This window comes from Perkinsus marinus, assembly GCF_000006405.1.
Source record: "Perkinsus marinus ATCC 50983 genomic scaffold scf_1104296975926, whole genome shotgun sequence".
NCBI lineage: Eukaryota > Perkinsozoa > Perkinsida > Perkinsidae > Perkinsus > Perkinsus marinus.
Genome location: NW_003200605.1, coordinates 343,438 through 365,098, shown reverse-complemented (window position 1 = coordinate 365,098; position 21,661 = coordinate 343,438). Strand labels below are relative to the sequence as shown.

General features: G+C 47.5%; 6 protein-coding genes across 6 annotated transcripts; 3 read left to right on the top strand and 3 right to left on the bottom strand.

Moving 5' to 3' along the window:
• Positions 1-1,179: 1,179 nt before the first annotated feature.
• On the bottom strand, positions 1,180-5,132 carry Pmar_PMAR004533 (conserved hypothetical protein; the record flags this gene model as incomplete). Its single annotated transcript, XM_002765030.1, has 19 exons — positions 1,180-1,258; positions 1,466-1,574; positions 1,623-1,682; positions 1,722-1,798; positions 1,842-1,975; positions 2,020-2,168; positions 2,213-2,331; positions 2,380-2,458; positions 2,515-2,614; positions 2,666-2,758; positions 2,824-2,895; positions 3,115-3,171; positions 3,879-4,011; positions 4,060-4,202; positions 4,323-4,446; positions 4,496-4,565; positions 4,613-4,759; positions 4,808-4,911; positions 4,954-5,132. 19 exons carry the CDS (start codon positions 5,130-5,132, stop codon positions 1,180-1,182), a joined length of 2,028 nt encoding a protein of 675 aa, XP_002765076.1.
• Positions 5,133-6,323: 1,191 nt separating this feature from the next.
• Pmar_PMAR004532 (hypothetical protein) lies at positions 6,324-6,515 on the bottom strand (the record flags this gene model as incomplete). The annotated part of the gene is made up of 1 exon (XM_002765029.1): positions 6,324-6,515. One exon carries the CDS (start codon positions 6,513-6,515, stop codon positions 6,324-6,326), a length of 192 nt encoding a protein of 63 aa, XP_002765075.1.
• A 4,605-nt stretch (positions 6,516-11,120) lies between these two features.
• Pmar_PMAR004531 (hypothetical protein) lies at positions 11,121-11,515 on the top strand (the record flags this gene model as incomplete). Its single annotated transcript, XM_002765028.1, has 1 exon — positions 11,121-11,515. A coding segment is annotated over one exon (395 nt), but the record flags the coding sequence as incomplete, so codon positions are not given.
• A 26-nt stretch (positions 11,516-11,541) lies between these two features.
• On the top strand, positions 11,542-12,510 carry Pmar_PMAR004530 (conserved hypothetical protein; the record flags this gene model as incomplete). The annotated part of the gene is made up of 1 exon (XM_002765027.1): positions 11,542-12,510. One exon carries the CDS (start codon positions 11,542-11,544, stop codon positions 12,508-12,510), a length of 969 nt encoding a protein of 322 aa, XP_002765073.1.
• Positions 12,511-12,841: 331 nt separating this feature from the next.
• Pmar_PMAR004529 (41-2 protein antigen, putative) lies at positions 12,842-14,613 on the top strand (the record flags this gene model as incomplete). The annotated part of the gene is made up of 6 exons (XM_002765026.1): positions 12,842-12,940; positions 13,770-13,934; positions 13,981-14,070; positions 14,216-14,277; positions 14,320-14,425; positions 14,467-14,613. 6 exons carry the CDS (start codon positions 12,842-12,844, stop codon positions 14,611-14,613), a joined length of 669 nt encoding a protein of 222 aa, XP_002765072.1.
• A 4,055-nt stretch (positions 14,614-18,668) lies between these two features.
• Positions 18,669-19,811, bottom strand: Pmar_PMAR004528 (Renin precursor, putative; the record flags this gene model as incomplete). Its single annotated transcript, XM_002765025.1, has 1 exon — positions 18,669-19,811. The coding sequence occupies one exon, from the start codon at positions 19,809-19,811 to the stop codon at positions 18,669-18,671; it is 1,143 nt and encodes a 380-aa protein (XP_002765071.1).
• Positions 19,812-21,661: the final 1,850 nt, after the last annotated feature.

Sequence of the window (21,661 nt, the reverse complement as noted above, 5' to 3'; positions counted from 1 at the left end):
AGAAAACGGGCCACCCCTCGGAATATCCCAGCGTGTATGAATATCAGACAAACTCAGACGCCAGTTCGAAGATTTTCACGAGTTTTCTCCAACGGTAGTTGAATCAATTCCACACTCTTCATATCTATAGACGAGCAGCGTAACATTTTTCTACGTTCACGTTACGGTGTGCGTAACGTAAGCAGTTGACGGTTAAGGGAAGGCCTTAGGACTTGACGGTTGGTGCTGAACTGCCTTTTTGGGATTGTGTCGGAAACATTCGCTGTAATGCACTCCACCATAGCTCAAATCGTGGTTAAACTCATTTCTGGTGGCTCGAATTCAACCGAACCGCTGAAAGAGTAACATTTGGTTTCGCATTTACTAGCCGCCCTTCCGTCTTACCCCCAGGCTGGCCCGGAACTGCCGAGCCGGCCTCGTCTGCGCATGCGCATTCACATTGAATATATCTCTTGAATAGGCGTCTTGAATGACCAATCCTGGTTTCGTCCTCTGCATCTCCGTAAGACCCGTTACGGCGCCGTAATTCTACATTACAGGGCTTGAGGCGTAACCGTAAAAGAAAGCCGTGTATAGGGAATAGTCCTGGCAGATTCCATTCCTGCAGTGTTTCCTTCTATCGATAGGCCAACTTAGCGATATGCGACGATATTCCATCCTTTGGTTTTGGAACGGTAAACCTGGTTGGGGCGCCTATGGTATCAGAAAGTTGAACCATAGATAGACGCGAATACAGCAAAATGGACTCTGCCAGAACTTTTCTCTACATATGGTTTTTTCTTTTCGGTATTACTCAGCGAGTGTCAAGAGTATGAAAGACCACCACTGGAAAGAGCTCGCCGAGTGCTTTAAAATTGTGATTGAACCTGTCTGATATCCGCATGCATTGATAAATTACGGGGGTGGGGCCCTTTTTCTCGATCCCCTTATAGAAGCGTGTAGGTGCTCTAGGAATCTGCTTGACCCAGGTGATAACCGAACTCCTCATTACGTTCCTCTTGAACCACTTCCAGGCCAATCGCAAGATTTGTTTTGTGCATTCCTAACGCATCACCGTTCTCATCGGGTTGTTCCGATATAACACTCAATGCAAGGTACATGTAGGCGTGTTGGAAAAACGAATTGCAGGTAAGATAGCAACACTGAACAAACACAACCTGGGTCTTCTCATTCTAACGCTTAGTCGAGATGCTTAGTGTCCTTCACACCGTGAAAACCGCCGTATACCAACTCCACCGATTTGGGATCGATGGCGTATCTGATCAAACAACGAATCTCCCATTTATACAAATCAATCACCATTTCAAGGAAAAAGAGTATACGGAGAAATGATACAAAAATGTACAAAGTCAATGGCACCTCCATGACGACTATCTTCAAAGCGACCCTATACAGTCGTCCACTACGCCGCGGGCGGCTGGCATTATGCATTCAGTAGTGCCAACAACCCTTCACTCGATATTACTTTCCTTTGCCAGTAGAGACTAACTCGAAAGTAGTAATGCCACAGTTGAGCATCTTGTTAGATCTTGCGGGTGTTCGTACGCCTCGGGGAAGGAACGCGTTGAAGAATTCTTGAAACAATCACAAGTATACTCACACCGTGATGGTCACCACCTCACCTCGGAAATAAAGAGAATGTCCAATCGCTATAACACAGTCCACATCGCGCGCCATCGGACCTGACCAAAACTACCCAACAATCAACTGATACCACCTACTGTTGAAACACCAGTCGCAGAACTCATGAAACCTCATCAGGCCATTCGAACTGAGGGGCTTCGATCCGTCGTTAAACCTATTGCCAACTACACGACGGATAAACGCAGAAAATGCCTTACTTCCCGCTAAGCTTGTGCTCTGAATAGAAATCAACCACACCCTTGATTTTAGGTTCCGCAACTTCGACAAAACTGGGACCAGGAATACCCTTCTTGGGCGTCAGAGCAAAACCATCCACATTCCGAGTCATCTCCTGAGACCTTCATCTCTCCCAACCCCCATACTAACATCTATCACCTGTAGGGCACTCATGACGTAGATCTGCTCCTGCTTGTGCCCTCCAGTGGAAGGTGCATCTTCATTTTGCAACAGCCTTGCTGATAATGCTATCATCCCGGTAGACACAGCTCTCCGCAAATTCGAGGACGCCATAACAGAAGTATGCTCTGAATATGCCAAATTCCTTTCCTATACAACCACTGACTATTACCGTGGTCGTCCCCTGCGAGAATTCGCGCATACTCGTTGGTTTTCTTATTGTTTTCAATCCAGTTGAGTAACTTCAAACTCTGCTGAATTCCATCTGGCGAAATAGGAGCATCCCAGTACCTTATACGAATGCCAACAATAACCCCACCCCCCTAGCGAACACATTACAGCGAATCCGCAGTAGGCATCAGCTCCAACTCTTTTATCGAGCACTTCAACAACCTCAACGGAAACGACGGGCCGAATCCTGCACCCAACACGACGGCAGAGTTGATAAGCATATATTGATGCCACAACGCCGACCTTTGTTGAAAACCACATTCCACATACTCTCTCCGTGTCTCAGGAATATGATGCGCTTCCGGTGGGCTCTCTCAGGGAAGGCTCTCGACTCCTCCAAAATCTACAGCGGAAAGTCGATATTCTCTACAAGTGTACGCCAGCATCTCCTCACGATTCGGGTATCAGACGGTTGTTTCCACTTGCGGTCCTTTGAGAGGAAGAAATGCAGAGATGCTCTCGGTATCGCCAACAGCTTCGTCTTGACCTGAGAGGCATCCATCGTGCAAGAGGCCGACCTAGACTCTTTCCCTAAGTGGGACTATGACCTACATCCTCAGCTGATGTGATAAGGAGTACGAGATAGTAAACAAGAGCAGCGGCAACAAGGAAGAAGACCAGCACCTGCAAGGAATATCTTTTAGGGGGAGTAGGTCCAGCCTTACGAACGCTGGAGACCTGGCCATGAGGAAATCTGCGACGAACGATGATCCTGAGGACATTTGGGTCATAAACTGACAACAATCAACACCATGAAGATGAGCGCAACCACAACACAGAGGAAGGGGGAACTACGAAACTCGGGTAAGCTGGCGACGGTAGAGGACGACTTAGGGCTACTACCGCTTTTAGGGGGTGGCCCTTTGTGAGGGGGGTACCGTCACTTCGTGGAACCATCTCCTACAAGGATAGTAGCTAAAATATAGTACAGCAATTCCTAACGCTTCTCTAGGCGGTAGTGGGAAGCACAAGTCGCTTTCTAATGGTGTAAAGAATGTCGACACCACGACCTAGCAGTAGAACCGAAGTACTATGGAGCAGTGCAGTAGTAGTACTAGTAGTGAATGGTATATGGGGATAACCCACTGCTTATGTACATGGGAAAATGCGTCGTCGCCGTCGTAGTCGTCGTCCTACCTCCAAACACGGCTAATCCTGGACGTGTTGGTGGTATAACGGTTGATGATGATGATGATAGGGGTACGTTGGATTTGAAAATAGGACAGAAATAATGATGATGCTCGTGATTAATCCATTGCATGAATGCAATAGTAATAGACCGACAAGGAAAGCGTTCGAGAGTCCACTGAGCAGCAGCATATCACGGCGAAACAGGAGGTATACCTGAGTACCATCTGAGTACCGACGGCAATACACTCCTGCAACTTACTATGAAGCACATTGATAAAATTGGCGACTCCAGGGAGAGTGCGATACCGTAGTCGTCAACTGACACTACACGAGCATAGGGCTACAGCGTCCCAACTACTGAGCAGTGCTTACCTCCTATCACTGGGTTACATGTTGTCGATGCCGCCTGACCGTTAGATCCAACTGGCGTTTCTGAAAACGTAATCACAGGTGCTCATGAGGAGTGTGAGTATTACCCTCGAGGGAGGTTGATAATGTAAAGGTGAAGCTGATGCTGACCCTCGAGGAGTTCCCAGCACGTAGGGATCACCACTAGCTACTACTGAAGTTCGTCCTCTAGGGGTAGCTACACCGACCCTCGGAGTGGCCCTAATGATAACAACAACATTACAGTACGAAGGTTACCAATGTTGGTACCCTCTAGGGCTAGGTGGCGGGTAGTTGGCCATGCCCCCTCCACGAGGGCTCGCCTGTTGATAAGCCCTTGGTGTGAAGTTGGGGGCTCCTCTGGGGCTCTGTTGCTGGTAATAGTACGATACCGATGCAGTCGAGGAAGTGCGCTGTAGGTACCGACGAGGAAGCATACCATATCCCGCAGCAGCAGCAGCGTCAGGATGATGATCATAGGAAGCCCGAGATCGGCCCTCCCTAGGGGTCCCTCTAGGGGTCAAAGAGGCTACCCGAGGGGAGGGAGAGCGACTATGTACTGTTGATCTCGGGGTGTACTGCTGATAATAAGGATACGCCGCCAAGGAGCTCCCAGAGGGCGGTGGCCGACTGCGACGAGGAGAGGCCGTCCTAGCGCTACACAAAGACAGGTCCAGGAGCATTGAGGTAGTAGTTGGAGACTCACTATAATGCGGAAGACCTAGGGCTCACGCGCTGAGCATAACCTCCCGGGGTTGGCCCTCTAGGGCTCGGCCCTAATGATAATAACATATCGAAGCGTCGACATCATCATTCTGGCCACCTTCCATCTGCTGTTGCTGTTGCTGCATTCGTAGCATCTCCCTTTCCCTTCTCATTCTCTGTCGATCCTCCAAGGCCCTCTGCCGCTCAGCCACTTCATCCCAGGGCGGGATGAGTCCGTCACCTTTACGCTTAGGCCGGGGGGCTCCTATATGAGAATAATCCCCCCGAAATTCGCAACTAATACTGTACCCACTTCTAGTAGTATCTTCATCGCCACTACTAAAATCAAACTCATCCCTCTCCCTACGCTTGGTAGAGGACTCTTCTGTGGTAGGAGGAGTTGACGACGCCGATGACCTGAATAGCATGCTAAGGTTCTTCATAGAGATGTGAAGTTACTTTTCGACTTCCTGTGGCTGGTCCCTGCCAGATGCAGTGGTCGAAGCACTAACAGCACCAGTGGCATCAAGAGGGGCACCCTTACGAGGGGTGTAGGGCGTCCTAGTTGGAGGACGAGATAGCGTCGATGATGTTGTGGCCGGATGGTCAATCTCCTGTTTGCTACTGGTGCACCCCATGAATAATCAATAGAGCGGTGTTGTTAAAGAGGGAGATTAACAACAAAGACGACAACAATGCCCTACAGACAAGACATGTACTCCTGACGGCACACCAGTGACGGAGGAGAAGAGTATAGAAGTGGCGAGCGCGTCCAACACAGACGGTCCAGCATGCTGTTCGCTCAACTAAGTGACGACGGCGTGTTTAATAGATCTCTTCTGAGCTTCACGAGCGCCCCTAAGATTGGATATAAAACTCCATCCTGGGAGCGCCCTCTGGAGATATCAAAAGAATACCGGGTGAGTGGCAGGTCCTAGGAATTTCTCGCGCGCCACAGAATAATCTCGATGACAAGAAATTACTGCAAGTGCATGTAATCCTTCATGTGCTTAAGCCGAGACCGTCACACAAGACGAAGACGTAAAAGGTTTGAGCACATTGCTACTACCATGTAGGCACAGGTTCAATTCCCCGCTATTATATCGGGGGGATATATCCTTCCCCTAGGCCTTGGCTACACGTATACAACTTTTCAAGGCCTATTTCGCGTTTAGTAAGATCAATTTCGCAGGGTGAGCAATCATCCGAACTAAGATATGCCTAAGTAAGATCAATTTCGCCAGCACACTCGATAGAAAAATCAATTTTGACGACACGTGTCATCAGTACAATCAGTTTCGCGGGCACGTCTGAAGTAAGTTCTATTTCGACGGAAGGGGAAATCGATTTCGCTGATACTGTAATGGATTAGTTGCTGCAACACTTTAAGAGTATGCGTGCAGTTTAGTGTGAGTGTGCGTGCATGCGCACGCAAGCGCAACCACTAGTTTTTTTTCCCTTCGTATTGAGAATAATAGTAACGATGATCTGTCAGTTCGTTCTTACCTGTAAACTTGTCTACCGTGTTGGTAAACTCCTCATATACTGATAGTCTTAGACTATCAACTGACTGGCATAACGCAATAACCTATAATGGAGTCTAGAAGAACAGACGAAGTGACGGATCACCTCAATGCCTAGACATACTATGGTTACTTCTACACCTCCTCACCAGAGAGTACACAGTTTCACCCACAGCTCCAAGCGGCGATATCTTAGACTGTCGTTTCGGGCGATCTAGGCTGTGAGTACGTGCGATACCTCAAGGAGCTTGCATGGAAATGTGTCCCTCATACACTGCATTTTCACAGTTGGCGATTGGCGCATCGTCACAGCGGCAAGCGCTTCCTATTTTCGGGACGGCCGAGAGCATCAAGAAGTGTTCGTCTGGCCTTAGTTCGTCTGGCCTTAGTTGGTGAATGAGTAGCCAACCAACCAATGCGGACGTTCAATCGAATAGCATCGCCGATAGTTTTCTTGAGTGGACTAGAGAGAGCAATACCATTCCTTCGGCAACTCATGGCAACGACATGACTTTCCATCAAGACAACACAGCGAATTTGCTGGCGAAATTGCACACCTCTGGAGAGTCGGTGAGGACATCTACAACTTTCTTGAGACATCAACGTGCAGCGTTCTCCGCGGGAATCCGAAATGACCTGAAAGGACCTACTGACTGTTGACAATCCTTGCTGGATGTCAATCTGCCTAATGCTACCAGTACTACTACTGCCAGTAGCAGCTTTGAGAAATATAGTTCCCTAGGGTTTGATAACAATGAGAAAAACCTATTGTTCCTATTGTGATGACATTTAAATGGGAAACTGATTGAAGACTGTGCTCTTAACCATGTGGAAAACTCACGATGAGTTCTTCCCGGGAACATCCTAGGTTCCTGTACAACTCCCCGCCTACTACTACTACTACTACTACTACTACTACTACTACTACTACTACTACTACTACTACTACTACTACTACTGTTCTTAGGCCCACTTGGAGGATTTAGTGAAGAGTATGTCCTATCTCGATCATTCAGCCTCACCGGAAGCCAAATTCAGCCAGCCTGAGGCAGCAACGGATAGCATTAAGGAAGAGCCTGCATTCCCGCGTAACTCCACCAAATAGCACAAGATTGGACAATGGTCAATGTCGTAGAGGCCAACGGACAAGACCAGCCGGGGCGAATACTCCGATGTACGCGTGAAAACCGCGAGAAGAGGAAGGTGGAAGATGAACGAGACAGGTGCGAATCGGCGTGATTATGATCGTACGAGTAACACCACAGATGGAAATATTACCATCCACATAACGCAAGAATAGACCTGAGCTCGTCCCGAATCACGAAGGCTTTCGGAGGTATAGAAGTAGATTCAACCAGTGGTAGTACCAAACGCACCGCCACTGGAAGCGAGGACAGCGTCGATGTATCAGAACAGTCCTTTATGACGCAGCGCTCGGCAGTGGACAATGCTAGTGGCCATCAGTATAGCACTACCACACCCACAGCAAACGCTGCGCTATACGAACGAAATCTCCCCCACGTGATGAGTGGCAGTCTGTTCAGCAGTGAGATTCCACTCTCAGTGTGTGTAACAGTACTGAATCTCTCAGGAGCATATGTGCATCAGTATCATACGTCCCTCAGCATTGGGCCGGTCGACTGTCCTCGGCAGTAGGTGCTTTCATCCATCCACCTACATACTATCCTGCGGCTAGGCCCGACCCTGCATCGGATTCAGCAGAGCCGAGGAGCTGATAAGACAACCGGTCCATGGCAATGTTCACTGAGAATGTTAACTAGCATATTCAGTTGCCTGCCTCGGCTTGACCGAGTGACCGCGTAGCGTTATTTGCGTCACAAGTGAACGATGAAGAGCCTCGCACGAGACTCAGCAGTATGGGCGAGATGCTATGGTTTTGGCTATCTCGGCATTTTGCTCGAAGCATTGCTCGCTTGCTGGATAGATAGTTGAAGTACTTTGAGCGCATAGTATGGACCGTTGATGAGGCTGCGATTTCCGCAATTTTCCCACCACGACTGTACCACTCGAACGGGAGAAGGTAGGTTAGTCAAATCAATGATATCGGAAGTCGTATGCTGAGCATTACGTGGATGTGCTCACAAATCAGGACTTTGAGTCCGTGCTTGAAGCCCGTCTGTTGGTGTCGTTACGTGTGTGTTGACTAGCGGCATAGGCCTCTACACGGGCACGTACAATGGATAGGAACAGGGGGAGGTTGGTGATGGTGATTGTGCGTCTGCAATAAGCATGCAGTTGTGTGAATAGGTGCTTCGATCGGTAAAGCCGTCGTTTTCGTTCGAGTTTCGTATGGGAGTCAACCTTCTGGGACAGTTCTATACCACTAAGGAACCTATCTGGCGAATACCTCCTCCACTAGCCTGTTCGCGGTTGAGGAATCCACATACACGAGTGAGGACATCTATTTGGCGCTTGAGAGCGCATCATATTAGTTCATAAAGGAGGTCGGTTTTGCGACGCGGTTTACATCAGGATTTCAATTTAGTGAACAAGGTCTATAATATCACGATTAGGCAAGCCAATCTCGCTGAAATGGACATCAGTTTTGGGGGGATGGGTGAATCGATATTGGAGTGCACTGAAATGAAGTTCGACTCAATCACTCGTCCATGAAAGGAAGAGCGGCGAAGATCTGATTGAAACGGAGAACAGAACAGCAGATGTACGAATCTTCACTATTGTGTCTCATTTTCCGTTTAGAGAGGCAAGCGCCTTCTCGGTGTTTTTGTAACCAACTCACTTCGAACAGTTATGAGTAAGCCCAACAAGGCAGGTTAAGACGAAGCCAGTTTCATATGCGTTTCACGGGTTTTGGGCCCTTAGAGCCAACAGAGCGACAAAGAACAACATAGCGTCACGGATTCACCAGGTGCTTCATCGCCTTTGAACGCCAACTGCATACCCCATACGGCCCCTTGCCACGTAACCCAGTTGAACTCAATACCACGTGTAACGTGAAAACCACGTTGTATGATTTAAGGTTACATGAATTCAGTACGGATCCACAACAACAGCGTGCATTCACCCTCGTCACATCGCCAACAACAACAACGACCACAACAAATACAACAACAACGACCACAACAACAGCACCAACAACAACAACAACAGAGCGACAACAAAAACATCCTCAACAGAGACAACTTCATCTTATGCCGAAACTGTATCACATCCCTTGACTTCCTTTCCTTACCAGACATAATTCCACAACAGATTTACGCACAAGCCCTTCATCATCGAAATCTGAGCTCTTCAAGGCACGCTCCACCGCATCGCATCAGTTATTTGGGAGTGTTGGGTGAGACTAAGTGTTAGCCAACTAGGCAGCAGTGGGCGGTGATAATCTCGAACCTCACAACACGCCGTGCATTGGCTCAACCCCACAGTCACATTGCCTAGCACGCAGGCACATAGGCAATGTCTCCCAAGCAACTAGTAAAGGTAAAAGGAAAATTCCAGGGTGGAACTGGCTCGAGGTGCTCCTGGACAGCCAGATTGCTGTCACTTCAGTCTCGACCGGTTGCACCACTTTCTGGTTCGGATCGATCACAATGACGTGCGTCGCGAACGCACGAGCAATACTTGTTACGCTTGCTTGAATTTGCCCCCTGAAAGCCTGGACCTTCACTCAAGCATCGAGAATAGAGAGATTTTCAAATGGTGTATAACTCGGGGGACAACAGGGACGAGTACGCGTGCACACTAATTGCGCTGAGCCGCACGCGCGCAGGTTTTGTGGTAGCTGTATGAAACTACGAACTCAAGCCAGTACGAGTTATTGAAGTGCAACTTCAGTAGCTAGAGCGTGCATAGTACGTGGATGCGAAGTGTTGCATTCCATTCCATCACCCTCGTCATGTCCCACCGTGCGATTGGCACTCGGGCCCTCGTAGGACTCAGTGCAGCACCTCATCTACGACTACAAGTTGACGTGATGGCCGTAGTAGTCCCAATTCTGATCATTCACTCGCTGAAGTCACTCTGTTAAGATCCAAGCTTCCTAGAACTGCTAGGCTAGAAGTCTTTATAAAGCAGTCGCGGGTTCGATTCCCGGTAGGGAGACTTTTCCAACATTTTTTCGGCGCGCGTGGTACACTAGAGGAGACTTGAATTGAGGTTTTATGACCAGCTTATTGAGCAATCCAAGGGATAATAGTAGTCGTGAGCGGCCACTGGCCGCCAACACATTTTAAGTGTGCAAACACCCCAAAAATTTTTGGGGTGTTGGCGAGACCGCTCCTTGGTGACAGGCTGTCACTGACAGCGAGCCTCCCACGCCGAAATGCTGGGGTTGCAAGGGGTGACGAAAAGACAGAAACGTGACGCTTATTTTGGTGAAGCTGGCCGATGAACAGGTGACTTAGGAATCGCTCATCGAGATACACGCCACTTTCACAACTTGTATTTCACCACTGGAAAATTCAACTCCGGCAGACTAGCGAATTCGTGCGCCAAGATACTTCAAGGATGCGCGGTTTTAGAATCTTCCATTTCGACATAGGAAATTTCAATTTCGACGGGCCGGTTTAGTAACTTTGATTTCGACATAATAGTAACTCCTATTTCACACGTGGGATCATCAAGTTCGCCTCTGGGGAATCTTCGCACACGAGCTTAGTAGTCTGCCGAAATTGAAGCTTCCAATGGTGGAATAGAACTTGGCAAAGGTGTGGTATGCGACACTGATATTCCGACCAGTGGTAAGTGGTAACCACACTATAAAGAATGCCTTCGGCAAAGGGTCGCACCTATCATTAGCTTTGTTGAGTTTGTTAGAGTCATCATGTTATCCCCTCCAATTCATCGTGTTAGGGAAGGAGAGCCTCTACCTCCACCGTCTTCATCGTATAGCATAATCAGTGAAGTAACCATACTCATACTACTACTGTTACTACCACTACTACTACTACTACTATAGCATCACTTCAGTGCTTGTGCTTTGTAGGATAGTCATCCGCCGTCACCAAGTCAGCCTCCTCAACAACGACTTCGACATCGTTTCTCTGATAGAGCTAGGTAGGAGGATCAATACGGTTTTCCACTAGCTGCCCGCGTATGGCAGGTTATGGGGCGTCTTATTAGTTGCCGTGTTGGTCCAATTTGGAGCGCATTTCATCAAGACCATATCACCACTGAAGGCGTACTATGCCAAAGACCCTCAGTGGAGCCCTCCTATTGACTCCTTACGATGGGGTTGGTTTCAATCTATCGGCACTCTTCCAAACCTCATCCTTCCCGCAGTAGGAGGAGTCGTCGTAGACAAATGCTGGGGAGTTAAACTCGGCGTTATGTTCTTCCTTGGGGTCGTTTGCACAGGGCAACTGATATTTTTCCTTGGCACGAAAATACACATTTTCTGGTTGGCACTCACTGGAAGGTTCATCGCAGGCCTTGGGCAGGGCTGCGTGTCTTCACTCACAGGAGCGATAGCGGCGATTTATTTTCCCAATAAAATTACCTTTGCAATAGGATTGACAGTAATACAGTAACTGAGTCGTCGTTAATGATGGAAATTTTCGAATTTCAGGAAGCATTTCATTCTCTCTCTGGTGTGGTATCCAAGACTACTCTAGCTCCCGTAGCTGAGCTCTTCAATGGTGATTATAGTATATCCATTCTATGGGGTCTGTTCTGGTGCCTTGTGTCGACTGTGGTTTCATATTGGTGGCTAAGAATGAGCAAGAGAAATCGGTATAGGCAAATGCCTCAGCAGCACGTGCGAGTGAAGGGCGCGGCTATTTTCCGAGATTTCCGTAGGACGTTGATGCTCCCCTTGGCATTCTGGATCGTCTGCTTCCTCCATCTCCTCTTTTCAAACGCCCATCGAGTATTCGGTCACATTGATGCTGATTACCTCCGGGCCAAATACAACTACACCAAGGTGGAGTCTGGTCAGTCCGCGGCTATAACTGACAGTCTCGGCATACTCCTATCACCTCTTATGGGCCTTGCTATTGACTATGCTGGAAGATCGGCAGTCCTACTACCGGTGATACTGATGGTAGCTGGCACGATAGGCTCATTGGGGTACTACCTCCTCAGTAGCAGCTTGTTCACGTCTCCAGACATTCCACTGCTTATGCTCTCTTTCTGTAACGCACTTACTCCCACAGTTCTGCGAGCGACAGTGCCCTCAGCAATACAGGGCTCAGGGGCCCTGTTTGCTACTGCTTATGGGTGTTATGAAGTGATGGAGGCTGCTGGAGTGTTCATAGGAGGCTGGATGGTCGGCTTGGTGAAGACTATGACAGGAACTTACCGAGAAGTGGTATTATGGTTCTCATTCTCTCTGATATTGGCAGTAATACTATCACTAACGTTGTTGGTGTTGCAGACTCGGAAACGCAAAATCGTTGCCGAGACTGACCCACTGACCACTAGTGATGAGGAGGAAGGCCATAGCTTGCTAGTGGACCGCATGGTACTCCCTAGGAAGGACCATCCTGCAGCTGATCTTGGTCGTGCGGGCTGAGTGTCTCACGTATAATATCCTACTATTACTGCTGCTACTACTACTTGTGATTACGCTTTAGCTTGTAGCGGCAATCATCACTGGGGTATCCACTACTACGTAGTTTTCCGCATTGTTCTGTATCATTTTCAGTAGAGGCTACTACCTATTCCGCGGTCGAGTTAGTGAAGTAGGCTCGAAAACGACGTTTTGCTTGTCGTCGAAAACGGTGGCTATTCTCTCTCAAACGAGTTAGTGCTCTTTTTCTCGACGCAAGTACGCTTATAGTAGACTGACAGTGTGTCAATGGTGAATGTGATGAGATAGTCCTTTTGGGGTTTTACTTGCGCATATGTCGACCAGAAAGCAACAGATGGAGAGCAGTGAAGTGAGGAAGGTATCTAGAGACTACTGCGTGCTTACTAGGACTATCGTTGCTGGCACTGCAGAGGTAATATGAATGTTGAGAGTGTTAGTGGTGCGGGGGAGTTCACTGGAAGTATTAAAAACGATGCTGAGCTCATTTTGTCGACTTACTGTAGTAGTTGAGTCCTCGTGAGCAGTGTGGGAAAATACTATCTGTTGGTAACAATGTGAAAATTCTGAGAAAACTTCGGGAAATTCTCGCTGGTTTCTGTACTATCTCACCCGAATTCGTACGTAAACTTGTAAAGTTAGTGAGAAAACTCCGGAGCTCAGTTGAGGCAAGCGAACATATATTTTCTCAACACTACTTCTGAGCCTTGGATTTGAACCTATGTTCTGTCGTGGCAGCCGTAATCATTTTTAATCTTTTCACAAACGTATATTCTCCTGTCCACTTTGCATATATCGAGGAAAGTGATTTTCTCGCTCGCCCTCATATACCAGTAACGGCCCCGAATATTACGGTTTAATTCCACTATACAATAGATAAGCAGTGAGGTTTTACCCGTTTTACGTGAAATAGCGTAGTACTCGGTGAAAACGCGAAATTCGCATTATGCAGTAGTCGTGAAGTATGTTTTTGACTAGTGTTTTTCGTATCACGGGTGGATTTGTATGTTTTATTAGAGTTTCAGCTCAAAACTCTTATATGTTAACAGCTAATGCTGATTTTGCATATTTGCCTAAGGGTAAAGTACGCTGGTGTTTCTCTCGATTGAGTCGCTGAGATTCCGTGATGCGATAGAAATGTGGTATTGTCAGTTTGGACAGTTTAGGGAGTGAGGGTAGTTGATGATCATTAAATGGCGTTCACTATTTGCTGTGCTCCCTTTCTGAAGTTCTCGTGTTTTCAGGTCTCACAAGCGTCTGTGGCGCATCTATTCAGTGAGATGGTTTGTTACGCTGTACGGCGGCAAGGGCCAGATAATGAGCATCTAGAGAGTAAACTGCATAAGATGGGCGCCTCTATGGGGCCGGGTTTGCTGGAACTAACGTATATGAGGGATACTTCTCGGAATGTGAGAATAGGATGAAAAGGGTTCTACCAACGGGGTGCTTGGTCAGATGTCGCGAAAGCGAGATTATAAGGTTTTGCCCCTGTTATATCACATTGCTACTTATCTTTGGAAGGCTCTGTTTGGTCATGAAGCTGAGGTAGTAGTGGTAGTAGTAGTAGTGGTAGTAGTAGTAGTAGTGGTCGTAGTAGTAGTAGTAGTAGTAGTAGTAGTAGTAGTAGTAGTAGTAGTAGTAGTAGTAGTAGTAGTAGTAATACTCCGTATTGCAGTGATTAACTTATCAGGTTTTAACAACAGACCAAGAATGTGAGTTCTATTTAGCTGATAAACAGTGGATATTGAACAAGTATTGCTTCCTATCTTTTCCCTCTCCCACTACTGCCAACAGGTTCATCTCCTTACCGCCCGTCTCGGACGACTCAGACGACAACTTTGTGAATTGTGCCGCGTTCGCCGCTGGTCTGATCGAGGGAGCGATCAATGCTGTTGGCATGGTAATCACATTGAGCCTCATACTTCATAAGTATTATGTCAGCAATGTAAATGCACGGCGGCTTACACCAGTGAGGACCCCGAGACTGACCCTATGGCAATTACTATTATTGTAGATTTCGACAGAAGTGTTATTGATCGACAGAAGCGAGTAGGGGCTGGTGGAAGTGCCTTAGTCGGCACTATATAGACTTGAAACTCGTCACCATTTGTAACATTTCGGTTCGATTCATCGTCGATTTGAGTTCATTCAGTATGAGTGTGATGTTGATTTTTGAAGTCGTTTGTATGCGATGAAATCACGACTACATTCGGTCTTACTGCTAGTCTCCCTTCTTGGTTTACTCGGTGTCACGTTGAACAGTACGCTACTCAGTGTTGCCTCGGAAGAAGGCTCGCGGGCACTACCCCACATAACGGTGTTTCACGCCAAGTGGTGCGGTCCTTGTTTGTTGGAAGCTGACGAATTGAAGAAGTTACCACCGGGAAATTACTACGTGGATAGAATTGATGTGGATGAAGAACGGGAGTTGGCGAGAGCCGCTGGAGTTGGGAAGTTGCCGTGTATTGTTGTCGAGTCCCCAAATGGGAGGATGACGAGGCTGGAAGGTCTGAGGAGCGCTGAGGATATCATGTTTGCTGTAGAAGAGCTGCGAAGAGGGGGAAGTGTGGTATTAAGTTGACACAAGTGATTTAGTAAATATTGTGATTACTTTTGTAGAGTGTCGAGTTAAGCAGTAGTGCGACCTTCCCAGTCAACATGCAAGACGATATGTGTGTGAATATAACCTTTCGGGTGGGCATATCATCAGATAAGATGCCATATCTTCCATCTTCTGCATTCTAAATTCTGCCTAAAGAGATGAAGCATCATACATGTTCACGTGAGAATTTCACAGTGAGAAACTGCAAGAAGAGCGAGAGAGCAGTAACCATATCGCAGAAACTCACCATAGATATCCCTCCTCGTGGTAACTCTCATAGTCAGAGTTGTTACCTGGGTTTGGCATGATGATAGGCAAACGACCCCTTAGGCAAAATTGAATGTCCTATCAGCGAAATTCATTTCTGCACTTCGTAAATAGATCTTACTTCAGACATGCCGGCGGAATTGATTGTACTAATGACACGTGTCGTCGAAATTGATTTTTCTATCGAGCGCGGTTTCTGGCGAATTTGATTTTACTTGGGCATATCTTGGCTCGAATGATTGTTCGCCCTGCGGTCAGCTTACAAAGGCGAAGGGTCGCTCGAAGGAGTGTCGACATCCGATATGGTTAGAGCAGTTGAGAAATACCCGTTCTAAACCATCATGGTGACCGTCTAGGACTGCCCTCAATCTAGCACGAAGTACGGCCTGGATACACATGCTAGGCACAGGAGATGCTGGAGTGGGGACTCACGGACGCATCGACTTCGCCAAGGCTACAGTCCGAGTCCATCACCAATAACCTCCACCAAGTTAGCCATCGGGGGAGGCGTCGAAGGCGTCGGCTGGGGCTGAGGCTCATCTACGAGTGGCTCAGCCGCTGAGACACTAGTAGAGGTAGTGCCGAGAGCGGTGAGAGGAAGGTGATGGCTGTTGATCCATATATTGTCTTCATCTGAGACGCTAGTAGACTGGACATTATGGGACTATTGGGATTCCCAACTTGGGAACTGTAAGAAGGGGACAGTGACGGAAGGCTGAAAGCATAAGTGGTACAGATGCTTGGTGTATTCGAGGGCCGATGAAAGGCATCCTATGGTCAGGGATGAGCATGGGTGGAGGGATTGTTGCAGCGATGTCAGTAGTTCCGAGACTATCGTGACTGCACGACGCCTTTGATTGGGAGGTGGCGACAACGCGTTTGATCCAGATATATAGTATGTCCATTGGATTGGCATGAATTGGTACTGTATTTATTGTATCAGACTTTGCCCGATTCTGATACAATAAATACAGTACAATTTATCGTGTTCCCGAATCGGATAACAGAGGCGTTTCCCCATCTCATCCTAGGGTAGGAGTGCCTGACGCCATCAGTAGTGTTGTGGGGCGCCCCACAAGCAACGAACAAGGGTCATAGTTGAGAAGGAGTCGGTGTCACTCAGCGATAAAGTGATTGCTTTGCTCCCGCACGGGTTGTAGCCGTGATTGGCAGACTACACATCAGTGGTGATATTATCATCATCGTGGATCAACAATTCATTGTAGAGACCCTCTGTTCACGACCTCAAAGGACTACTTGAGCGCACTGAACTAATGCTCAACTCATTGCACCCGGGTTCGAACCCTGCTGACGACATCTCACATAATCTCGAAATAATCAGCATCACGGCTTAAAATACTCCCCGAGGAAGATGCAAGTTAGTCTCGCAAATGTCAAGCGTCGATTGAAGCTATCCTTTATAACGAGTAATACATGGTACATAACCACACTTATGTACTCAAAGACGCCAGAGGCTTCACGCCATCTGCTGATGGGGAGGTCTTGGACAGAGTACTCGGTCGCAAAAGCTAGTGTCAACTCCAGCGAAGGTGATTTGAGTCGGCGAACGAGCTTGGCCATCCGCGAGTGCTTCAATAGTCCAAAGTTTCTGAGAGAAAGTTCTTGGCAACTGACACGTTATTCTTTCTAGTGGACTGCGTGACGGGACAGACCTGTGTGAGGTCACCTCACGGAGGTGTGAGCCGCTTGTATGACACCAGTTAATCGGGCACTCATCTCGTGACCGAGATTACAAGAGGAAACCCTGCAAGTCTTCCATCCTCTCCACACTACAAGGTGAGGCCACGTCGAGTATAAACAAGAAGATTGCTGCTACTATCACGGCTACGATATCGGAGTAGGAGGGACTCCCTCCGAGGGAGACAGTGATGCTGTCAGCGAGCATATGAGTGATGTCTCTGATGATGGTGGATCCTGAGGGGTGGTTTCTAGCATCCTCCGTGTCGCTTTGTGCCAAGGAGGCTACTGATCAGTTGCTCTGCTACAAACTCTATAGTACAGAGTGTTCAAAAAAAAGACCCAAGCCTCGTACTACGAGGCCCGTAGCTTCTCGGCGCATGTGTGTGAGTTTCAAATGCAACGTCAACAACACGGCTTGGATTCGCATCGATGCACACTAGCTTATGTCCGACATAATATGCCGGATCAGCTTTAGTCTATTGAATTGGCCCACACAGTTCATTTCATTATTCAGTTGTAGCATAGGCTCTGCAAAAATTGTGTAAGTTCTTCATCATGCATGGAATGTTGTAAACAGGCCGACTCGCTCTGAGCGAGATGATAACCTCTGGTAAGATACTCCTTCTCCTCTCGGCAGGATCCGCTTCCACAACTGCGGGGTCTGTGCATGACACATATCATGAGCACTCACCATAGTGTATCGACTACAAGCATCATCACCAGGACTCAAAGTCCCTACTCTAGCATAAGTCATCCCTCGCTGGAGACTATTATTCTCGATGGCACAAGGATATACATGTAGCTGCGTTCCCTCGTATCATTCGTCTATCGAATTTTCGAAGGTCAATTTGTCACTAAAGTTCGCCATAGGTATGCATCGTCTCACACTAATTGTTGCTTGCCCAGGAGTTCCGCTTCCGCCCGCATAACTCGGACGCAAACGTGATCGATCTGGTCACTGAGAGCAGTTCTCGTCATGCGAAACCAGGGCGGCAGCTGGGTCCATTTCTTTATCCTCTTCATCAGGTTGAGTGACCGAAGAGTAACGGGAGGCACGCTCCATTATTTCTGCACGATTCTACCATTCGAACGCGTTCTCTCTGTCTCGAACTTCGCAGTGTCCTTTGCAATTTGCAAATTGCAAACTCTCGGAGTCCTCGGTCCGAGGATAGAATCTTGACTGTCCCTTCCAGTGGTATCTTTGGCTGCAACTCGTAACAGAAAGGACAATGATATCAATGCACTCATGTGAACTCAAGACACTCTGATGTATTTCCCCGTGTAGTCTGAATCTTAATCCACCGACAAAGCCTGCCCATTCGCCAGAAAATAAGCTCTCTATGGAACAACTCGAAGAATAGCATACTTCTAAATGGTATATGTGAAAACATACCACTAGAAGGACCAATCCAGCTGGAGGTCTTCTCACGGAGCGTTCATGAAACGATCAACGATAATGGAGGGCATTCTGCTGTAGAGCTAGGGTTCGAAAGAATGGAATGAAAAGAAATGAGATAGAGATAAGCAGAAGAGATAAGAGGAGATAATTCTCTCTACAAAAGGAGAGAATTGTTTACGGAGATCGCGGTTTTAACTTGCCAATTCCCACTCGTTTGAGAGTAGGGTCGAACTGGAAATAGTTATCGATCAGTATACGATCGGGAAAGATCCATTCGTTCTTGCGATTCTTCTTGATAATAAGACTACAAATAACAGGGTTATAGGTCGTTCTCTTAGCGTAGTGCATGTATGTCATCGAGAATGGGGTCATGCCTTGAGGGCCCAAGTAAAACCGCAACAGTGGCAATTTGGTCTTGTATTGGCAGGGAAAATACCATCTCTTCGCTACTCGATCGTACACGAAAGCGACATGCACACCTGCAGCCTTGTCAGTTTGGGCTCTAATATCATCGATGAGACTGTTGTAGTATAGTCCTGGGACAAGTAGAATGTTGCTGCCGGTGTCGAGTAGTACGTTCATATTCATACCAAGAGTTATGTGTCCATCACCGACTTGTAGCTTATCGATGTTTACGGTGTAACGTCCGTGTGTAGAGAAGTCGATATACTTCAATGCACCCTCATATAATCCAGGATCGCCTCCACCCAGGAGTAGGCCTCCATCAGCGGAATCCTCATTGGGATCAGCGGGAGGATACAAGTAGAGGGCGATAATACCGGTCGATATAGTTCGTGATGATCGCAATTGCGTCATCATGGACGGGAAGTTCACAAAACCTTTATCATAGCCAAGACCCATCAAATTTACCGGAGGATTCATGGGATCGATGGGAGGAGTGTGTTGAAATATCAGTCCGAAAGTGAGGGTCTGCGACACCTGACCCACCGTTAACTTCGCTTTATGCTGAAACATTTTCACCGTGACTCCTCCACCGAAAGTAGCAGTTCTCGTCACGTTACCCACAGAGCAAGGCGGAGAACATTCGAAACACCCCATGGGCCAATCCTTGCAGAGGATTCTACTGTTTTTCTCGAGCCAATCCTTCCAGATAAGGAAAAAAGAACCAGACCCAGTGTCAACGAGAACATCTAGCTTTTGGCCATTCTTGTCGACCAGAGTATGAAACAATCCGAAGCCGAATCCGCCTACACCTTTGAGCCTCACATCGAGCTTCAGAGTTTCTGCTCGGGTGACCTTCAACACGCCCAATACGTAAACCAAGGCGAGCAGACGGATAGGCAGAAGAAGAGGCATCTCGGTCGTTATTTTGGCCAAAATTCAACTCTGTAACATTCCGAATACATTCCATGTTTTGATAGATCATTGTCATTGTGCACTGCACAGCCACTAGTACTCGTGGAAGGGGCTGATAACTCATTTCAACTTCCCTTCAAATGTTCGCAGTCTCCGATGGATTCACCATCGAAGGGCCAACTCACATGCTCGAGAATACCCAACCACTACTGCGTGATATTAGACAAGATGAGATTCGCGCAGCGAAAATCCACACGCGCGCAAGCATGCGCTAAACTTACACTTCTAATAGCAGCCCTGGGCTGCCAACCATCTACATGAATTCCATACTACGAACGTACACATGCCATATCTCTTTAATTCAGTCTGGATCGTCGTAGATTATATATGCTTCCGGCTGACTGGTACCGCTCGAGTCTACATACAGTATGCAATACGTGAACAATATTTATCATTCCAATCGCGTGTGCACACAGGCCGCCAGTGGTAGGAGGGGTTACAGGATATCTGTATCTCCTTACCATTATGGCAAGGAATTCGATAAGCGGGGTTTGACTAAGATTGGGAGTCAAGTCTCAAGTGCAGTCCAGTTTTTTAAAGTCGTGAAGATGCGTTTCGGAGTTTTAGTTTCTTCTTGTTTTAAAAGATCTACATGTCGTGCGGTCTGCTCACGCGTGCGGACTTCGTGGATAATGAACGCTGCACGCGTGAGCAGACCGTGCAAGCGCAGAGTAGCACAATGGAACTCGGATAATCGGGAACCTTTTCCGATTATCTACACATTTTCCCCGTCGTGTTTACAATAAGTATTAGAGTAGTGAGATATACCTAAGTTTTTCAATTCCGCGCGGAGCTCACGGAAATTAGTTTTGTGCCTTTAAAAGAAGTTCTTCCAATCCTTACAAAATACTCCATCGGCCCCATGGCCCTGGACTCAACTCGACTTGTCCTTCAACCAACCCGTGGCTACACCGTGCTCTGTCATGTAAGTTGGATGATGTCCTTCCCTCCCTCTCGATGAGTGGTTCACTTCATCTCGTTTAGGGTATCCCCGTGATAGCCCACCCAAGTGGTGTCGATATAACTGGTATGAGAAGAGGCAAGTCTGCTGGTGTATGCCGGGCTTTTATCGGGAATCACCGTATGACGTGTCACTTTCCAAGAGGTAAATTTCTTTCCGATGATCGTCTCGCACTATTTCCGCTACTCTTTCAGAGGCTGTCCCAAGGAGATCTTCATCATCCCGCGGTTCGTCAGGGGGAGCGAACTACGCCGACTAGAAGCATTCGATGAGCCTCCAAGAAAAACTGGGGCCGTGGCTGAGGAATCCTCCACCGATGAGTGTACTTGTCCATTCCTATCTGATGCGTTTGACGAGGCCTCCAAGTCTCCATGAGTAATGTAATCGTCAGATGAAGTCGTGATGATTATGTGAAACGATAATTCATCGCCCTATAGCTTTGCCGCAAACGGCAAATCTGTCATTATCTTACTTGTATGTAAAGAACATGCCGCACTTATTTTAATAGCGCATGTGAAGTTTATGTGAAACAATGCAAGTTCTCTCCTAGCATACTTTGACCTGTTGTGCGGGGATAATGAGTAGGGATTGGGTGTTTGGGTTGGGAATAATGAGTATGATAACTCAGCGCGGAGATGCTCTTTCCGATATTATGACATATGAAGTTTGGGAATCTCGGAAGTACGCCCGTGTACTTCTATTCCGATCTTGATGTATCACTCTCCTAATCATTTCTGATTTTAACAATTTTTGTTTAGTTAAACTGCTATATGTAAACTACTGCGATCAGTTAAACTTTCCCTCAGGGGTGTGCAGTAGACATAAACCA